The sequence below is a fragment of the Haliotis cracherodii genome, unplaced genomic scaffold (assembly GCF_022045235.1).
Source record: "Haliotis cracherodii isolate W230 unplaced genomic scaffold, xgHalCrac1.p SCAF_9, whole genome shotgun sequence".
Classification (NCBI taxonomy): Eukaryota; Metazoa; Mollusca; class Gastropoda; order Lepetellida; family Haliotidae; genus Haliotis; species Haliotis cracherodii.
The window spans coordinates 12,361,336-12,384,307 of NW_027266343.1; the positions used below are offsets into that span (position 1 = coordinate 12,361,336).

Genomic DNA, 22,972 nt, shown 5'->3' on the forward strand with positions numbered 1-22,972 from the left:
AGGCGTTCCGGTTGTGATGCGGTCGAATGTCAACATTGACAGCATGTGGATCAGATTGCTGATTTGGCCATCGATTTCTTGATCAATGAACCGCTTATCGCACAAATAACAGTAAATGTCGCGTGAGGTATATTTCTTGAGGGTCTTTGCGTGCGATTACTCGACTGTCATGGATCATGCAATTTCCCTTGTAGTGATTGCTAAGTAAATCAACTTTTTTTCAAGAACAGCTCTGTTCGATAGCAACTTTTGAGTAAGGGACAGGAATATAGTCGATATATTTTTACAATGGAGATGGCACTACCCTCTCTCTCAACTCCTAAGTATCCAGTTGTGCCCAGACGTTACGAGGAAACGCGACCCGTGGTTGTTCAGGATTTTACTCACAGAAGAATCTTAGGTAAGTGAACTTAAAGTCTTGAAGCAGATCAGTGTTCAATGGATTTTATATTTTCCACCCAAATTTTACAAAATCTTGCATGAAGAGGACCACTCTGTTTGTTTCGACTTTAACATGTTCATGCAATCAATTTTTCAGGGTTTCAACAGTTAAGTCAATAAATAACACCTCATATCCACAGGAACTCGAAGATAGCGTGTATAAGATAATATATATTCGTTTAGAAAAAAAGTCACAACCCTCTACATATAAATCAACGTCTATATGCAGAGCTCCAGATAAGCTTTTGGTGTTGTGGGTATTTTACCCATGCATTTTATAATCATTGGGTATCAGTAATTCTATCTGCGTATTCAAATTTCTGTTACCCACTAGTTTTTACACATGTGGGTATTTAAGTTAAATATTAAAAAACACTATTCATCTAGTCCCTGCAAACTGGTGTCGTGTGGGTTAGAGAGCTTTATAGGACTAAAAAATACCACGATACTTCCACAAGAAAGTGTGATTGCAAATGATCATGATGTAACTCATCGTGGAGTTTGGCAAGGTTGACGGAATGCCCGTTTTTTCAAAATAGTTTGCTGATATGCTAATCGAATACGCAGGGTTACTTCACAATATTTTGATGATACGCACAAGTTTTATTTTTGTAGCGTATCTGTAATGTTCGTTGCGTATTTGATACGCTTGGATTATATTTTACTGTGTATTTCTGCATTTCTAATGCGTATTTTACGCAGTTACGCAGCTTATCTGGAGCTCTGTATAAATCAACGTCTATATGTATATAGAAGGGTGTGATTTTTTTCTATACGAATATATTATGTTACACAGGCTATCATTGAGTTCCTGTGCTCACATAATCATATCTTGACAGCATCACTTTAAGGGACGGGTAACTCGGGTACTTGAATCTGGTGGGTCGGGGTAGTAGAGTAGGACCCGGGTACCCACACGACTACCCGGACCCATGGTTAGTCATGTGACAAACTGTTTAATGACGTTAACAATAAAACTCCATGTTTACACTACAAGTCATTAATGAACTCATTTCTTTCTGACTGTGCAAGCTTTCATTCTGATTTTTATATGTTCAAGTAAGGACAAAGCATCTATCAACTTCAGTGTATGCAGGATTAGATCATTTTATACCTGTATCTAAATTGTTTATGCCAGGACTGTGGTAAAACAATTCCCCTTCGGACAGTTTGTACGCAACCCTGTAGACCTGTAGCTGGTACACGGGAAGGGCCGGTTAACAGGGTGTCGGGTACCCGGGTAGTAAATTTGGACTCATCCCAGCTCAAACCACTATCGAAGAAGTACTGGCCAATGACCAGTTCTTGCCGTTTTTCCTGTGTTATTTCTGAAATATTCCTTGTATAAAGTTGACTGTACCAATCACTAAGAGCAAATTCACTTATTTCTGTCCATGTACAATGTTTGGATATATTCCTGTTATAATGTGACAAGAGGAATGTAAATAGTGGCAATAATGTGACAAGAGGAATGTAAATAGTGGCAATAATGTGACAAGAGGAATGTAAATAGTGGCAATAATGTGACAAGAGGAATGTAAATAGTGGCAATAATGTGACAAGAGGAATGTAAATAGTGACAACAGAACTCTCCCCTTGACTAACCGCCAGTTACCGCCATTGTGGAAACAGCATGTGCGCATGATCAAACGCACAAGTTCAGTTACCGTATTCGATGTAATAAGCGCCCAGGGCGCTCTCAAAATTAGAAATAGGGGGCTTTTACTAGAATATTATTTTGGTGAAAAAAAAACTGAGTTGAAAGATAAATATTGTTATTTATGCTGAAATATTTATGTACGGCAGATATATTTTTCCATAATTCAATTACCCATAATTAAGGGTGCATATAACACATGAGTGCTTATTATACGCAAATAAATAAGTCTTGTGTACATTGATCAATCGGAAGGGGTGCTAATTGGGATTGTTCACTAGCCAATATCTTACCAAATGTCACCGTGGGCGCTTATTAGAGTGGGGCGCTTATTACGTTGAATACGGTATATAAATTATGTTTTTTGTTATCTCTGATATCACACTCATAAATTTTATTCATTAAACTTAAGAAGAAATGATTTTATCATTTTGTTGACTTCCAAATGCATAAACCAATATTCCAAAAATGTGATCTATGTCTGCTTATCCATAATAATATGTACTATGGGTTTCGCGGTATATTCAGATTATGTATTTTGGTGAAAATAGCTATTGATAATAATTGGTCCTCTGCAACAACTGATCACTAGGCAGTAGTGGTCTGGCACAAAGATGTAGTTTGACTTGCTATATTCATGTTATTGGTAATTTACATGTCCCCTGTGTTTGCCCATTCTGTTCTGATGACATCACGTATAACACTTATAACATAAGTAGGGTGGCACAGTCATCTAATGCACCGCGATTCGCCGTGCAGAGTTGCGTCCCTTGGGCATGCCAGAATCCCGGGTCAAATGTGGCTTCGCATCCCGGTTCGCCCCGATTATGTTTCTAGGTTTGTCAGCACCATACCCGTGCTCGTGGGTTTCACCGAAGTGGTGAACATCTGAGACCTGCATCACTTCAGGCTTTCCTCCCACATTAAGCTGACACGCTGTGATATAACTGGAATACTGTTAAAAGCTACGTTAAACCCAACTCACACACTCACTGTAACATAAGTCGGTTGAAATTATTGTTAGTCACCATCCTCAGGTCAGCCACAGAAGCGATGTTTCTCAGTTATGGTTTTGTGTATGTCAAGTCATTTAGGAGATAAACACACTGTGTTGTCAATGTAGAGCGAGGTAACCTGTAGATATAACCACGCTAAATTGAATTTGGAACCAAATGCGTTAAATGTTTCAAACATGTTTTGTGTGATCATTCTGAAACTATTCATGTTTGTAAAATGTAGGATTTGGCCATGAGATTCACCGGCGCCAAGTTGAACGTATTGAGCAGGAGAAGTTGCAGGCTATACGGCAGGCGGAGGAGATGGTGTGGCGCCAGGCCCAGGGGGGACAGGACACCGCCATCCAGCAGGCAAATAAACAGGCCAAGTTGGATCAAGAGAAGATAATCAGGAAAATGCATAAGGAGATGGACAAAAAGCTGAAGGTAATACCGACCTCAAATCTTTCTATTCTGTTATAATTCGACTCTAAAGGCCTTTGAAGGGGTTTAGTCTTGGTGAACAGCGGTAGAAACAGTTTCAGTCCACTGGTCCTTATAACTATAACATATTGTAAAACCCCTAAAAATGGCAAATTTGTACTAGTCCTTATGATACTTTTACTAAATGGCAGTTTGGCAAGGACTAGTGCCAATTTCTAACCCTGGTGAATTGTTATTCCTTTAAGTTAAAATTTGGTTCAAGTTGTTAAAACTTTTTTATGTCTCATATCTCTAATTTTAATATTTAGATCAATCATTGATGACCTAATTCCACTGAGTCAATAGCAACTTCTTTTTATTCCTTGTACGACGTTTCAGAGCTACTTCTTGCTTCTAGGGGGCTCTATTATTTCGGTGACTGCCTGAAATGTTTATATACAACAGATATAGTTTTCTAGAATTTTATTGCCCATAATTAGGATGCATATAACACACAAGTGCGTATTATACACAAATAAATATGTCTTGTGTACATTGATCAATCGGAACGGGTACTAATTGGGATTGTTCACAAGCCAATGCGTTAGCAAATATTGCCATTAGTACTTATTAGAGCGGGGCGCTTATTATGTCAAATAGGGACAACCATCATTGGATTTCTACTTTTCTGCACAATTTCGTAGTCTCAGACCCGAATTTCGAAGGCTGTACATGTGCTGGTGTTTTCTGCATTAGGAAAATGTTAATAAAATTATTTTACAACTGAACTAGAACTTATTTTTGAATGTTTAAATATTTTGAAATATATCAAATAAATATTTGAATTATTTTACAATTTAATGCTAAGGGATTTTTACAACCATTATTAATTTTTACAAACCTTTGACACCACCTTGGCATTTTGGGGTTCTGTTTTTAAAGAATGTTGTGTATATTTTTTTCCTTCAGTAAACCTTAATCATGTTAATTCGACTTAGCAATTTACAACACTAGCCCACTAGCCCAAGGTTAATAAAGGTTTCAAAGGATGTGTGAAAGTTAGAAAGTCATTTATCCTGATGAGTTTATTCTGGTGAGGGATAATATTTGACCTCCTGTGTCATGAATGTTAGGGCTAGAGTTGTTTGTGGCCTCAGTGACAGCCATGTCATTCATCACCTGCTGCTGTCAGTGAGACCTGGTCACCAGCCACTGAATCACAATCAGAAAAACACATTGTACCAACGTCAACAATGTCCAGTAACGTGAGAACATAATAAAAACTTGTGCAGCATGATGTGAGGTTGGTTGGTTCAGTCAGTTTAATGGGTTGGTTGGTTGGTTGGTTGGTTTGTTGTTTAACGCCGTACTCAGCAATATTCCAGCTATATGACGGCGGTCTGTAAGTAATCGAGTCTGGACCAGACAATCCAGTGATTAATATCATGAGCATTGATCCACGCAATTGGGATCGATGACATGCATCAACCAAGTCAGTGAGCCTGACCACCCGATCCGACAAGCATAGTCGCCTTTTACGGCAAGCATGGGTTGCTGAAGACCTATTCTACCCCGGATCTTCACGGGTACAGTTTAATGGGAAAAATTCAAAAGAGTAAATGTTGATTCTGTTTATGGGGTCATTTTATGTTAGATTTCATTTGTATCTAATATTTATTGTAATTTTTTATTAGTAATGTATATATATACGTGTTTCACCAACACAATTTTGAATTTCATTCAAGAAACATATCTATGATGACAAATGAAATTTGAACATTAAAACTAATTGATAATATTACTTTCATGTGTTTTTACATGTTCATTCATTGTATGCGATGGTTATATATTTTTTCATATTTTAATGCGAGCCACCCTCTCATTATAATGAAAACAAATGTTAGAGCGCAGTTTGCTTACATCACAAAGTATGTATATTTTGGGAAATGCTTACTTTAAAGGGTTCCTGCTAGCCTGAGTAAAATACCAGTAAGCATAGTTCTACAAAAGTTACTATTAGACCACTAATATGCTACTATTGGGCTATTAATAGGATGTCATGATGATCTAAATTAGCCTTCCTTTCAATCTTCATTGACGGTCTATATTAACATTGTGCCTCATGTCAACAAAGAGACATCACTCCCACAACTTGATAAACCATCTACCACTAAAATCCTCAAAGTGTGGAAAGATACTGGACCGCCTGCGTGGTCTAGAGGTAGAGCGTTTGCTTGGAGAGCCGAAGTCATACCGAAAGACATTAAAAGATGGTAATTGTTGTTACCCTGTCTGGCTCTCGGCAGTAAGTTGCTAAAACAAGGACTGGTCGGCTCAGAGTCAGACAGGGGTCCGGAAAATTTAAAATCCCAATCAGACATTTGCATTTAGGCCACGCCCCTTCAAATAGCATATTTTAGTACAACTTATCACACACATTACAAGTTGTTACGTATTCATAATATGATGAATTATGAATTGAATTGTTTAAATTTAAATTGTTTAATCCACCGGACAATTGATAACAAATAACATCATTTTAGAATTACATGGAAAACATATGTTTATTTCTGTTATAATAACGATCTGTTAACGTAGTGAACGGTCTAATTAATATTCATGAGTTGTATCTGATTCAGTCAGTATAGTGTGTCTGAGTGGGGTATTCATGTTAAACTGCGGCATGGTATCTCAGTGAGCTAGCACTAAAATCGGCATCAGTCCGGACTGGTACAAGCAGCAACACAGACACAAACGTACATGCACGTCGCTATATAAGTGCATGATCTTGGACGAGACGTTAAACCCAATTTCACCTCATCTTCACCTCACCGTAAAGAGTCTGATTTTCAAGATAGACAATAAATATAATGATCTACCATGTAGAGTTTGAATTATTAAAATACGGAATAGATGATAAATTGAGGTTTACATATTATAAAAAAAAGTGTGTTCTTTTAGGTGTAAAAAAATATTTCTTTTTTTTTAGGTGTAAGCAATTGTTTTTCTGCTACAAGGGTAGTTTTGACCCTGGTTTGAGTTTTTTTAGTGGTGTCTTTGATTCCATTAAAGTGTGTGAGTTGGGTATAAATGGCGCCTTGAAAGATATTCCAGTTACCGTATTCGACGTAATAAGCACCCCGCTCTAATAAGCTCCCACGGCAATATTTGCTGATATATTTGCAAGTGAACAATCATAACTAGGACCCCTTCCGATTGATCAATGTACACAAGACTTATTTATTCGCGTATAATACGCACTCGTGTGTTTTATGCACCTTAAATATGGGCAATTCAATTCTGGAAACATATATCTGTCGTATATAAACATTTCAGGCTGTCAGCATAAACAACGAAATTTATCTTTCAACTCCAAACTTCCAACATAATATTCTATTAAGAGCCCCCATATTTCTAGTTTTGAGAGCGCCATCGGCGCTCATTACGTCGACTACGGTATATCACGGCATGTCAGCTCAATGTGGGAGGAAAGCCCCAAATGATGCATGTCTCAGACATTTACGGGTGCATGGGTATGGTGCTGACAAACCTAGAAACATAATCAGGGCGAACCCGGATTCAAACCCACAATTAGGTTTCTAGCTGCACCTTAGACAACTCAGTCACCTGTGTCCTCTTTGTTATAGATAAAGCAGTGGGACAAATATGTATGAACTATATTCATTATTTTCTAATCACTGTTAATCCTAGCTTTTGGCTTGGGTAAATTAAATCTGTAAACCAACAAACTTTGAATAAGTGTCGCCATAGCAATGGTAAAGTAAGGACAAGTTAATGTTCAATAAGACCCCAGCACCCTATTCTGGACTAAGAGGCGTCCTATTAGACCGGGTGGTCAGGACTGGTGATTTGGTTGATTTTGTGTCATCATAACCTGATGGCTGATGATATCATTCTTTGGATTATCTGGTCCAGGCTTGATTATTTACAGGATGCTGTCATTTTGCTGATGTAGCATGAAGCAACCAACACAAGCTGTTACTTAGTGAGGCGGGGTGAAATGGGGTTAAACGTCGCGTCAAAGATTATTGCACTTATTTGGCGAATGTGTGTGTGGCTGCTTGTACAAATCTGGACTGATGCCAATTTATAGTGCTAGCACACTAAGATAACATGCCGCAGTATAATATGAATACGGTATTATACCCCACTCAGACACAGTATACTGACTCCGAGCCAACCAGTCCTTGTTTTAGCAACAAGTACCATCTTTTAACATCTTTTGCTATGACGCTCCTTTGCCAAACCACGAAGGTGTCTGTTACTCAGCGTTGCTAATGGTTCATTCATTGTTTATTATATATTCTGAAATATAAATTAATGCAATGCAATTGGATAATTTACAATTAACTGTTTATGTAAAGCGAGTTACAAAAACTATATTTGAAGGCATTTTGGATTACCTTAGTCGATGTAATAAGCGTCCCGCTCTAATAAGCGCCCATGGCGATATTTGCTAATATATTAGCAAGTGAACAATCCCAATTAGCACCCCTTCCGATTGATCAATGTAAACAAGACGTATTTATTCGTGTATAATACGCACTCGTGTGTTATATACACCCTTAATTATGCGCAATTCAATTCTGGAAAAATATATCTGTCGTATATAAACATTTCAGGCTGTCAGCATAAATCACATAATTTACGATCTTTCAACTCCCCAAAATAATATTCTAATAAGAGCCCCCTGTTTCAAATTTTGAGAGCACCCATTGAATATGGTCCTACACTACGTGTATTGGCAAAACAAATGTATTGCAATATAATGCCATACCGGTATTTGTGATATGGATTGTGATATTACCTAGCATTGTCAGTCGCCTCCATTTTGCTGAAATGGAAACGGGAGATAACGGGAGAAAAATCACATCCACATTTCTGTCAATTTCTAAGGGCAACATAATTTTGAATTTCTGTGTAGATTTTAGGCTAAACAATAATAATAATGAAACTATTTTTCACCCGTTATACTGGCACATAGGAACATTTTGTAACATGTTTCATTGTAATGCACATTCCTGCATACTGTGGTATATGCGCCATTTTCGTGCAGTCCTGTCCTATTCATGACCCCATCAAAATTGGCGAGAAATCAAAGAAACATTGTTTATTGAGTTAAGTGCCATCATTGTAACCGTTCTTGTTATTCCAATACTTAGTAAGGATAAGAATTTATGGATGAACAACTTCTTTATTACAATTAAGAGCGACATTTCAGTGTAGGTTCGAACACCGTTATCAAGCAAGTAGGTGTTAGAACCTACACCGAAACGTCGCTCTTAATTGTAATAAAGAAGTTGTTCATCCATAAATTCTTATCCTTACTTAGTACTCCAACTTCTAAATGCCCATCAAAGAAGTTATTCCAATAATTGTGGTGAAAAGAGAATTAAATTTAAAAATATTGGAATATATATTATTTGAAAACGGAATTGCCAAATATCAAAGCATGGCATCCTTTTGACATTGTTATGATGGTAATGTTAATAATCTCATCAAGACCGAAAGACATTTGTGACTTGCAGGAAGAAGGTCTGAAAGTGGAAATGGCCATGCAAAAATTGGCGCTGGAACAAGTGAAGGAGGAACGTACAAAGGGAGAATTGGCGCTGAAAGAAGCGCTGAGTCAAGTGGAGAAGAAGAATGATGCAGATCTTCTTGCGGCCGTGGCTCGGGTTCGTACTGAGGAGAGGAAGATTGCTGAGGTCACAGTCGCCAAACTGAAGAGGTAGGAAATGTAACTAAAGAAGGAGGGAAAGAGTTGCATTGACACCACTTTGATCAATGTTTCCGTTACCTTAATAGAAGACAGAAGTAGCTATTAGTATCGACAGTAGCTGGTACTGTAGACAGTAGTAGCTATTAGTATCGACAGTACCTGTTACTGTAGACAGTAGTAGCTATTAGTATTGACAGTAGCTGTTACTGTAGACAGTAGTAGCTATAAGTATCGACAGTAACTGTTACTGTAGACAGTAGTTGCTTTTAGTATCAACAGTAGCTGTTACTGTAGACAGTAGTAGCTATTAGTACCGACAGTAACTGTTACTGTTGACAGTAGTAGCTATTAGTATCAACAGTAGCTGTTACTATAGACAGTAGTAGCTATTAGTACCGACAGTAACTGTTACTGTTGACAGTAGTAGCTATTAGTATCAACAGTAGCTGTTACTATAGACAGTAGTAGCTATTAGTACCGACAGTAACTGTTACTATAGACAGTAGTAGCTATTAGTACCGACAGTAGCTGTTACTGTAGACAGTAGTAGCTATTAGTATCGACAGTAACTGTTACTGTAGACAGTAGTAGCTATTAGTATCGACAGTAACTGTTACTGTAGACAGTAGTAGCTAGTAGTATCGACAGTAACTGTTACTGTAGACAGTAGTAGCTATTAGTACCGACAGTAACTGTTATTGTAGACAGTAGTAGCTATTAGTATCGACAGTAACTGTTACTGTAGACAGTAGTAGCTAGTAGTAATGACAGTAACTGTTACTGTAGACAGTAGTAGCTAGTAGTATCGACAGTAGCTGTTACTGTAGACAGTAGTAGCTAGTACTATCGACAGTAACTGTTACTGTAGACAGTATTAGTATCGATAGCAACTGATTGTTGGAGAGATTTACACAGATACAGCTTGATACAGTTAATGTCACTCGACTCAACAGACCAAGGACGGACTATAGGCAAGCTCAATGTGACAACTGAACAGTTTTGGCATGTTGGGTACTTAGATCTCAAGTTTCCCACTCACAAAGGCCTGGTCTAGTATCTACTTGTCAGTCTGAAGGAGTATGACTGTGTTCACCCCATAGATCTCTATAGATCTGCAATCTGCTGAATGCATACAATAGAAAGGTCATATGTCTTATTCAAAGTAATGAATATTATTCCAGGGACAATGCCAACAATTGTTCAACTCCACATTATTTACAAGCGTAGTGAGAAATAATATCTTGGTTCATATCTACTTCTTTGTACCTGCTGATCCCAGTGTTATGAGCTGGGTCTGTTACTATAAGTGGGCGGAGTGTAGCATGTTTCGGGGCCTGAGGCTGAGAGCAATTCCTGGATTGGATCTGAGCAGATTTGTTTTTTAGAGGAGATTATTGATTGACTGTTTTGTTTGTAGCTTGCAGTACTGGTGGTAATGCTTAAATTATTGCCATCAAATACTAAAAATGTTTTGCCTTATAATAATCAAATGGCCACAGTAGTGTTCTGATATTGTAATGGCGACAGCTTTGATTGTTGATGATATTTATGGTGTTCACATTTCATGGGCAGATCCAGAGGGGGGGGCCCGGGGGCCCGGACTAACCACGGGTCCGGGTAGTACTTTGGGTACCCGGGCCATACTCAATACCCACCTGGCCCGAGTACCTGAGTTACCCGTCCCATCCCTACTATAAATTTGTATGTGTAATTACTTACTTACTATTGGAGATTTAACGTGCGCTTTCTGACATTGTGCATATTTATGCCCGCCAGGCCATTTAGTGAAACTCCCAAGGAGGGTGTGTCTAAAAGGTGAGCAACCTGGGGCGTTTAGGATTGATTATTTTCAATTTTGAGAAATTTGGAATTTGGAAACTTGGGGGTCTGAGGTGGGGGGACTAAAATGTGTAATTAATATGATTAAGCTATTAGCATGCTGCTTAAATGTATGGCCGTCAACAACTTTAAGTACTGTAATTTGGTTAGAGTGACTTCCCTTGTTTCAGGGTCAATCAAAACCAATGATCATGATGATATATATATTAACATAAATACTGAAAACAAATATTGACATGAAGTTAATATTTGCTGATTGTTCATGTTGTAGTATATGTAGGTTTAATATCATACATGATCATATGTATTGTGTGTAAACATGGTTTGTAAACATCTTTATGTACACATACCAGTTCAGAATCAACTTTGCGATACTAGTTGAAAGCACTACACATTGCTGAAATACAAATTGGGGCCAGTGTTGTAGGTGATGCACTTGTATATATTTGAAACCAGCAGTTTAGTATTTGCCTGAGTTAAATATTGATAACCTTCCCAAGTCAAACTCAGGTCAATTTTGAAAACCTGCAGCTCATGTTTCAGATTTGAGGGGAGACCTATATATTAAAAAGCTAATGACGTACATGCAAGTTAGCCCTGAATGTTTAATGTGCGAAACACTGTTAGCTGTTGAAATCATCTGGTTGACATTCAAGACGATTACATGTGCAATATTAATGTGGCAAGATATTCTCTCACTGAAGGTGGTTTAATGAGAGAGCTGAAAATTTGTGACCAAATATCCCCAAATCTCACCCAAAGCAATCCCTGTTGTTGGCTTGGGAAAAGACGACACTGTCCTTACACAAGACAAAATAATTATTTAAGATTGAAAAGAATTTCAAAGAAAAGGTTTATCATAGGAAAAGAAAATGTTCCCACTGCTGCATGTCATGGCAAGAGTGAGTGAGTGAGTTGGATTTAACGCCGCATTTAACAGTATTCCAGTTATATCACGGCGTGTCAGCTTAATGTGGGAGGAAAGCCCGAAGTGATGCAGGTCTCAGACGTTTACCACTTCGGTGAAACCTACGAGCACGGGTATGGACAAACCTAGAAACAATCATAGGTTTCTGGCGTGCCCAAGTGACGCAACTCTGCACGGCGAATCACGGCGCCTTAGAAGACTAGGCCACCCTTGCCACCGAAATGGCAAGAAAAACATTCAATAATAACGACAGTCGACTTGCAGGTTCAAATTCCTTTTCCGTACAGTGAAACGCCTCGATACAGCTGCTTGTGCTAAGTAATATCACTTGCTTGATGAGGATACGCGCATCCGTACTGAAACATCCAGAAGCTGAAATCTTAAGTCAACTGTGTCTTAATTGTTATACCGTATTCAACGTAATAAGCACCCCGCTCTAATAAGCGCCCACGGCGATATTTGCTAATATATTGGCTAGTGAACAAATCCAATTAGCACCCCTTCCGATTGATCAATGTGCACAAGATTTATTTATCCGTGTATGATACACAATCATTTGTTATATGCACCCTTAAAAATGGGCATTTATATTCTGGAAAAATATATCTGTCGTGTATAATACGCACAGACCATTTCAGGCTGTCAGCATAAACCACGAAATTTACAAACTTTCAACTGTTTTTTTTTCTCCAAAATTTTATTCTAATAAGAGGCCCCTATTTCTAATTTTGAGAGCGCCCTGGGCGCTTATTACGTTGAATATGGTAACAGCTTCTGAATCTCATTAAATATATTAGTATAATACATAAGAGTTAGTGCAGGAGTGAGTTATAATTTAAAATCACATCGGCATTATTCAAGCCATATAGCAATAGAGCAAGCAGAGGGTGAAGTAAACCTTTTGATTGTCAAAACTGATTTCATTGCTATAAAATTTGCCTGAGTTTCCGAATGACTGCTTGCACTGTGCCCTTTTGTTGGCTGGGTATTCAGGCATCGAGTCCTCTGGTGCAGAGGAAACATTGTATAGTAGTTTACCTCAAGGTACCTGTCAAGATTGTATTATTGACAAGTACAAGAAAATGTTATGCTAGGTATATGAATGCCGGGTGAAATCCTTGCCACCCAGTGCACTTGAATCTTATAGATATGAACGCAAAAGAATTGCAATGAGTTTTTCAGCTATTTTCAAAGGAGATTCAGAATCACATGATAGAAAGGTTTATACGAAGATTGTTGTTATTGAAGTGTATAGATAGCATCATCCAGTTTAGGTTCCTGAGGCTGAAGTAAGTTTCTGGATTAAATCTGACTTGTTGTTTATTATGAAATGCTTGATTGACTGTTTTGTTTGTAGCTAGCAATACTAGGACGAAGCCAAGCCAAGTGGTATGGGTGTCTCCCCAATGTGCCTACAGTCCCATTGTGCCTACAGTAAAATCATGAAATGATACGGTCTGATGCTCAGAAAGTGATGCATGAGTGAACATGACTGTTACCTGTTTCACCAGTGATAGTAGATGGCTTGCCTTCATCTGGCCTATACCTTATATCGCCTACACCTCATCTGGCCTACACCTTATATCGCCTACACCTCATCTGGCTTACACTAAATACAAATGGTTACTTCCACACCCCTGTTGTGTAGAATGGTACTGTCCAATAACCCTTTAATGATTTCATTCATTAATATGAATCAATGACCTGAGTACATGGACCTTTGAACTAATCCGATGTTTTCATAGTGGTATCTGATCCTTGAGTTTGTTTTGACTGTTTATACGGTGTCTAGCCGGGAGAGCCACATTCAGAAATGGCTATTGCCGGTAAAGCCACATTTTCAGCTGCGTGCATTTCACCTATTCTAGCAGGTAATTAATTAATCCGATTACCGATACCTTTATATGAGTGTCCCACATTTAAATTACTAAGCGTGGTGTTCTCACTGTTATAATCCACTTTTAACAGGTCTATATCAGGTCTTTGATCAGCGAAATAGCTTTCACAATGTTAACAGGATCACCTCATCTCCAATTTAGCAATAGGTATATATGTTAGTTTTTAAGTAACTTGTCCATGCTCAACTTAAGATCTGGCTTGTTTGAACAACAATGGATTAAAACGTAAATTGCATTGATCATGAAAATAGTTGGGGTTGGTTCTATATTATTTTGTTGTTGTTGTTCATACAGTAATAAGTATCTCATTCCTCTACTCAGTCATTTTTTAACAAGCCTGACTGGATTGGGCAACAGATATTGACAAACTAATTTGAATCTTTTATCCCGAGGCTTATCTCTCAGCAAAATAAATCAAATAATAGTGGCTCAGTCCATTTACATAAGTAGGGGTGAAATTGGGAAGTGGGATGTAGGCACAGTGGGATGTATAGGCACAGTGGGATGTATAGGCACAGTGGGATGTATAGGCATAGTGGGATGTATAGGCACAGTGGGATGTATAGGCACAGTGGGATGTATAGGCACAGTGGGATGTATAGGCACAGTGGGATGTATAGGCACAGTGGGATGTATAGGCACAGTGGGATGTATAGGCATAGTGGGATGTATAGGCACAGTGGGATGTATAGGCACAGTGGGATGTATAGGCACAGTGGGATGTAGGCACAGTGGGATTTTTAGGCATAGTGGGATGTATAGGCATAGTGGGATGTAGGCACAGTGGGATGTATAGGCACAGTGGGATGTATAGGCATAGTGGGATGTATAGGCACAGTGGGATGTAGGCACAGTGGGATGTATAGGCACAGTGGGATGTATAGGCATAGTGGGATGTAGGCACAGTGGGATTTAGGCACAGTGTGATGTATAGGCATAGTGGGATGTAGGCACAGTGGGATGTATAGGCACAGTGGGATGTAGGCACAGTGGGATGTATAGGCACAGTGGGATGTATAGGCACAGTGGGATGTATAGGCACAGTGGGATGTATAGGCAAAGTGGGATGTATAGGCACAGTGGGATGTATAGGCACAGTGGGATGTATAGGCACAGTGGGATGTATAGGCACAGTGGGATGTATAGGCATAGTGGGATGTATAGGCACAGTGGGATGTATAGGCATAGTGGGATGTATAGGCATAGTGGGATGTATAGGCATAGTGGGATGTATAGGCACAGTGGGATGTATAGGCATAGTGGGATGTAGGCACAGTGGGATGTATAGGCACAGTGGGATGTATAGGCACAGTGGGATGTATAGGCATAGTGGGATGTAAAGGCACAGTGGGATGTATAGGCACAGTGGGATGTATAGGCATAGTGGGATGTATAGGCATAGTGGGATGTATAGGCACAGTGGGATGTAGGCACAGTGGGATGTATAGGCACAGTGGGATGTAGGCACAGTGGGATGTATAGGCACAGTGGGATGTATAGGCATAGTGGGATGTAGGCACAGTGGGATGTATAGGCACAGTGGGATGTATAGGCACAGTGGGATGTATAGGCACAGTGGGATGTAGGCACAGTGGATTGCATAGGCACAGTGGGATGTATAGGCACAGTGGGATGCATAGGCACAGTGGGATGTATAGGCACAGTGGGATGTATAGGCACAGTGGGATGCATAGGCACAGTGGGATTTAGGCACAGTGGGATGTATAGGCATAGTGGGATGTAGGCACAGTGGGATGTAGGCACAGTGGGGTGTAGGCACAGTGGGATGTATAGGCACAGTGGGATGCATAGGCACAGTGGGATGTATAGGCACAGTGGGATGCATAGGCACAGTGGGATGTATAGGCACAGTGGAATGTGTAGGCATAGTGGGATGTAGGCATAGTGGGATTTAGGCACAGTGGGATGTATAGGCATAGTGGGATGTAGGCACAGTGGGATGTAGGCACAGTGGGGTGTAGGCACAGTGGGATGTATAGGCACAGTGGGATGTAGGCACAGTGGGATGCATAGGCACAGTGGGATGTATAGGCACAGTGGGATGTATAGGCACAGTGGGATGTAAAGGCACAATGGGATTGAATTGTGGTAAGCACTGGCCAAGTTTGGGCTTGGAGCAGTGCTGATACTTAATTGACATACTGACACAATTATCAGCTGGCTCAAGGCATACTTACGTCAACATTTGTTTTTCAACCTAATCTGAATTAAGATGTCTCGGTTGTAATTTAATCTTTTCAGTGTCATGTCAGTAAGGCCTGGTTTTCACCTCCCAGATTATATTTGTTTAGTTTGTTTGTTTGTTTGTTGTTTAAGGCTGCACTCAGCAATATACCAGCTATATGACGTCAGTCTGTAAATAATCGAGTCTGGACCATACAATCCAGTGATTGACATCATGACCATCGATCCACGCAATTGGGATCGATGACATGCATAAACCAAGTCAGCCTGACCACCCGATCCCGTTAGTCACCTCTTACGACTGGCATAGTCGCCTTTTACAGCAAGAATGGTTTGCTGAAGACCTTTTCTACCCCGGATCTTCACGGTTGAGTTTAATAAAATGTCAAGTAGGGTGTTTGGTAGTGAGATGGGTGTTAATGCAAATCTAACAATTAAATTAATTTGTTAAATTACTTCCAGCAACAGTTAGGGCGGTCGGATAGCCTAGTGGTTAAAGCGTTTGCTCGTCATGCCTAAGACCCAGGTTCGATTCCCGACATGGGTACAATATGTGAAAATCATTTCTGGTGTCCCCCGCCGTGATATTACTGGAATATTCCTAAAAGCAGCATAAAACCAAACTCACTCACTCCACTAACAGTTAATGTCCATTGATGCCTTGAACAGTTTGTTTAAATAAAATATGAAAAATAAAGTACTTCCTGAAAACATACACAATTAATTTTTTGTGACCAAATGGTTGGGTTTGTTTCACTCCTGTTGAAAAGTATCATCAGTTGACAAGAAATGATGAGTTTGTGAGGTTAAATAGACCATACTTACAAGCCAGTGGGTTGTTTGTTGGTTGTTTACCCTCTACTATCTGGGTCATACGGTGGCCCATAAGGGACATGGAGTCTGTTTTTCCATATTTTGATATTTCGCTTACATTATCGTAACCTTTTGCAAATTAACACGATTTGTCTTACAAATATGTGATAAATCATGTGTAAAGAAGATATAGAATCGCTGAAAAAAGAAACGAAAATGTCAAAAACTAAAATGAAAATACAGAAAGCTATTTCTACCGCGGTGATAATAGTCCCACCGCGGTGATAATATTTCCACCGCGGTGGAAATAGTTTTCTGTGTATTCATTTTAGTTTTTGACATTTTCGTTTTGTGTTTTTGATATTTTCATTTTAGTTTTTGACATTTTTGTTTTAGTTTTTGACATTTCCATTTTAGTTTTTGACATTTTCACTTCACATTTCAGCGACTCAATAGCTACTTCAAAGTACATTTTCTATGTTTACGAATGTTTTTATACATGATTTATCACATATTTGTATGGCAAATTGTGTAAGTAAGTTAAACATCAAAATATTGAAAAACATGTCCCTTATGGGCCACCGTAGGGTCAGGCCTCGTGTTTGTGTGTGATAAGATAAAGCTGTACTCAGACACACCAGGGTACTGCATGACATGGTAGTGCCCGACTTGTCACCAGTCTCTATACAGCTGCTTGTTGTCAGGTCATGTTAAGAAAGAAAATAAGTGGAATTTTACCAGAAATAAAAAAAAAAAGAAATGTATTGATTATCGAAACAGCTATCCAGAAATGAGTATTGTGTACATATTAATGCTGTTGAATTTAATCTTGTTAAAATCAGATGTTAATTTAGTTAAAATCAAACCTCTATTAATGAAGGTCTGAGGACACTGCCATAGGCGGTCGCATCAGGTGACCTTTCTTATCTGCCAATCAGCACCGAGACACAATCAGCACTCGCACACACATACACTCACACACACATACACTCACACACACATACACATACACTCACACACACACATACAGATGCACATTCACATATACATACTCACATACACATACTCACTCGCAAACACACACATTCACACATTTTCACACACACATACTCACATACACATACACTCACACACACATGCACTCACACACATATACACGCACACACACACACACACACATGCACTCATGCTCACTCGCGTGCACACACACACACAGAAGAAAGTAGGATATATTTCTCTGATATGATTTGCTATCCTACTTATGTATTATTATGTATTACATCTTTACGCCCACGAACACATGTTAACAGATAATAGATTAATGTGGAAGGCTGCTTGTACTAGTCCAGATTTATCCATCCCTCTACTCATGAAGGTCTGATGACACTGCCATAGGCGGTCACATCAGGTGACCTTTCTAATCTGCCAATCAGCACACACACACACACACACTCACTCACTCACTCACTCACTCACTCACTCACTCACTCACTCAAATACACTCACACACACACACATACGCACACATTCTCATACACATACTCACTTGCACACATACACACACACATTTTCACATACACATACTCGCACACACATTCACTCACACACACATACACACATTTTCACACACACACATTTTCAAATACACATACTGATTGCGCACACACACACTCACACACACAAACACATTTTCACATACACATACTCGCACACACATATGCACACACACATTCACACACATACATACACATTTTCACACACACACACATTTTCACATACACATACTCGCACGCACACATACACATTCACACACATACTCACATACTTGCACACACATCGAATACATTCACTCACATTTTCACATGCACACACATACACACTCACACACACACACATACAGTCGCACATTCACATATACATACTCACATATACATACTCACATATACATACTCAATCGCACACACATACACGCACACACACACACTAATGCTCACTCGCGTGCACACACACACACACAGAGAAAAAAAGTAGGATATATTTCTCTGAAATGATTTGCTATCCTAAATATGTATTATTATGTATTACATCTTTACGCCCACGAACACATGTTACCAGATAATAGATTAATGTGGAAGGCTGCTTGTACTAGTCCAGACTTATCCCTCCCAGTTTCCTCTTGCACACCAAGATGTTTTGTCCCCTTGATGCTAAGCACCAAGCAGTGGAATAACATGTACCATCTTTAAATATCTTTAGGTATGACGTGGCCAGGGGATCAAACCCTCAACCCTCTGCTCTCCAGGCAGAAACTGTAAGACACTGATATTGAATTTTAGGCATGTATCCCATTAATCTAGTGAATGTGTCTGTATCTGTGTTTACAGTGCTGTAGTCATGGGGAATTCATGCTGCTGTAGCGCTCACAGACTGTTTAGAATGGTATTTCAGTGATATCTATCACTGTGTCAGCTGTTTGGGGGAGAAAACTCAAATGTGAGAAACCACAAATATGGTAAACCCCAAATGTTGTAAACCCTAAACGTGGTAAACCCCAAATGTGGTAAACCCCAAATGTGAGAAACAACAAATGTGAGAAACAACAAATGTGGAAGAAAACACAAATGTGCAAAACCCCAAATGTGGTAAACCCCACATGTGAAAACCCCCAAATGTGGTAAACTCCAAATGTGAGAGAAACCCAAATGTGGGAGAAACCCCAAATGTGGAAAACCCCAAATGTGGGAAAAACCCCTAATGATGGAAACCCCCAAATGTGCGAAACCTCAAATGGGAGAAACCCCTAATGTGGGAGAAACCCCAAATGTGGGAGAAACCCCTAATGTGGGAAACCCCAAATGTGTGAGAAACCCCTAATGATGGAAACTCCCAAATGTGGGAAACCTCAAATGGGAGAAACCCCAAATGTGGGAGAAACCCCAAATGTGGGAAACCCCAAATGTGAGAAACCCTAATTGTGGTAAACCCCAAATGTCAGAGAAACCCCAAATATGTGAAACCCCAAATGTCAGAAAAAACCCAAATGTCAGAGAAACCTGAAATGTGAAAAACTCCAAATGTGAGAAACCCTAAACGTAAGAAACCCTAAATGTGGAAGAAACCACAAATGTGGTAAACTCTAAATGTGCAAAACCCCAAATGTGGTAAACCCCACATGTGAAAACCCCCAAATGAAAACTTCAAATGTAGGAAAACCCATATATGGGAAAAAACTCAAATCTGGAAAACCTCACATGTTGAAGAAACCCCAAATGTGGAAGAAACCCCAAATGTGAGAGAAACCCCAAATGTGCAAAAACCCATAATTCCACTTTGTGGAACCCACAAGTGATGCAAGTGATATGAGAGGTGAAATCTGATTGGTCAGTAGGAGGGACATAGAAGGGACATAATTTGTAATCAAACCACGAAATTCCAGCCTAGTTCGGCAATGTTGGAAACAGGAATTTTATGTTCAGTTAAATCACTTGCCTTGTGAAGATTCCAGTAGATTGTGTTACAGGTCTTATCTGAGTGTACAAGACCAAACACAATGTTTCTTGACTCGGGCTTCGGAATATAGTAGGACAGATAGGTCACATGAAAGAAGAGCGTGTTCTTTAACTTCTTTTGAGTGGTATACAGTGTGTTCATTCGGTAAATAGACCGCCTCCGTCGCCTCCGTCGCCTCCGTCGCCACCGTGGTCTAGTGGTAGAGCGTCCACCCACCCCGGCCGCGTCATACAAAAAGACGTTAAAAGATGGTACTTGTTGTTACCCTGTCTGGCGCTGGGCATTAAGGGGCTAAAACAAGGACTGGTCGGCTCGGAGTCATTATACTGTGTCTGTGTGGGGTATTCATGTTAAACTGCAGCATGGTATCTCAGTGAGCTAGCACTATAAATCGGCATCAGTCCGGACTAGTACAAGCAGCCACACACACGCATGCACGTCGCTATATAAGTGCAATAATCTTGGACTCGAAGTTAAACCCAATTTCACCTCACCTCATTCTGTCAATGCAGACACAAGTGGTGTCTGATCTATTATCTGTGCATGTCAAGACGAGAGCTTTGAGTGAGTTGTGGTAACAGCACATGGCTTTCTGGCTTAGTTGGCTCGTAAATCCCTCTGCCAACACTAAACAAGGAATTCTCTCAGGATTCACCTTTGTGAGTATTGGCTCAACTGTTGAAGGGGAGATAAAAGTGGTAAACTTGTGTTCAAATATTAGAGGTTTTTAGTTTTGACCAGTTCCATTGGATAATTTAGTGAATCCAACTATATTTAAGTGAATTGATATTTAGAAAATTTGTCTGATTAAACAAATTGGTGAATTCATGTTTTTGAATGACCCTCCCCATATTTCCAATGACCTAACTCTTCCCGCAATTAATGACCCTTGTAACATATTTTGTTTCAATAAAATTAAGCCACAATATATATATGTTACTTTAAGTCCTGTAGACATTGTTTCAAAGACTGAAAAAACAATTGCTTATGAAACTTGTTCTGAAACAATTGCATGATCATCATCATAATTATTATTATTATTATTATTTGTAATTATCCTTATTATCCTTATTCAGATTAATTCCCACTCTAACTTTTAGTATGAACTGACAACTACGATGTCACACATACACTGAACCTAAACAAAGCTCTGAAATGTCATCTGCCTCAGTTGTTGGTGTTCGATCCCCCTTCTACAAGCCTTACCTGCGTAATATTTTCTGAGAATATATTCTTTCTTCTGCAGGAAACAGGAAGAAGAAGTAGCTCTAGTGTTGGCCATGGCTGAAAACAAGCACCAACATGCCACAGAGGCCCTAGTGAAACAGAAGAACTCGGAGAAAGACGCAGCAGTCCGACAAGCTCACAAGCAGGAACAGCAGATAGCAGCGGACCAACTCCAACGCATCAGGGAGGATAAGGACTCCAAGATTAAACTCCTGGAATCAAGAATGGAGAACAAGGAGTCTGAGATTGCCGACCTGAAGCAGCAGATCCAGGACATCGAGAAGATGAAGCAGAAGACGGAAGATTCTTTGATAGAGACTTGGCAAGAGCTCCAGAGACTTGTCCAGCATGTGGGTGGATTCAGTGACGATCAAGCCAGTTTTCTGATGCCATCGCTGTATCTGGATGAATTCAAGAAGGTGTAGGAATATTTGTAGCCATTGTACTTGGAATGGACATCTACCGATATGCCGAGGACATCATCATTGTCCATTCTCTGCGGACATGAAACTCCTGTTTGGGAGATATTATCCAAAGAATTATCCAAAAAATGGTTTCTTGTTTTTAAGCAGGGTCATGCTGTGAATGTTTTCCCTTGAGTATCAAATGTAATGGATTGTTATGTTTTTAAACAGGGATTTTATACAGGATTTTATATGTTAAACTTTGTCAACTCCCCTCCCACTCTGCTCTGTATCACGCAGTACTTACTGTGCGTTATTCCCCACGACATTACACTCTATCATCATGCAGCAATTAGCGAGGATATTGTTCAGTATCATTGTTACCGTTCGCATGTTCGTCAACATTTTGTTTCCATGGTTACTGGAAGAGAAGTGTTGCAAGAGTATTGGTTACATGACATTTTTGGTATGCTTGTGTTAAGTCACGATTTTTTGTTTCATAAGTTGCAGTTAATCAATCGATTAACTTCATTATGTACAACTCAATTTCTGACAAGGATACTGTGCTAGCTCACACACTTACAGTCGGGAGGCAATGTATTTAGATGTTTACTTTTGTTTATTTTTACTTGAAATGAAGTTTTCCGCGTGCCAGGTCCAGCCCACATCGCATCCGATTCATACATCTTCCAACAACCAATCAGATTTATCCCCCACCTGCACTTTAAGAATAACCCTATCAAAGGTCGATTAGTTTATATACAGCTGATATGTTTGGTCACAAACCTGTGACAGTCTTCTTCATTGCGGAGTGTACGTTCCCACGGTCATACGACTTCTGTGGAGAAGACGTCATACATGGCATCACTCAAGCTGGGATCATTTAGGG

The 22,972-nt window shown here is 39.5% G+C and overlaps 1 protein-coding gene across 1 annotated transcript; it reads left to right on the top strand.

Annotated features, from left to right (window-relative positions):
- The first annotated feature begins 288 nt into the window (after window positions 1–288).
- On the top strand, window positions 289–22,399 carry LOC139453231 (uncharacterized protein C6orf163 homolog). The gene is made up of 4 exons (XM_071234857.1): window positions 289–400; window positions 3,338–3,540; window positions 9,066–9,268; window positions 21,699–22,399. The coding sequence occupies exons 1-4, from the start codon at window positions 289–291 to the stop codon at window positions 22,102–22,104; spliced, it is 924 nt and encodes a 307-aa protein (XP_071090958.1). The 3' UTR covers window positions 22,105–22,399.
- Window positions 22,400–22,972: the final 573 nt, after the last annotated feature.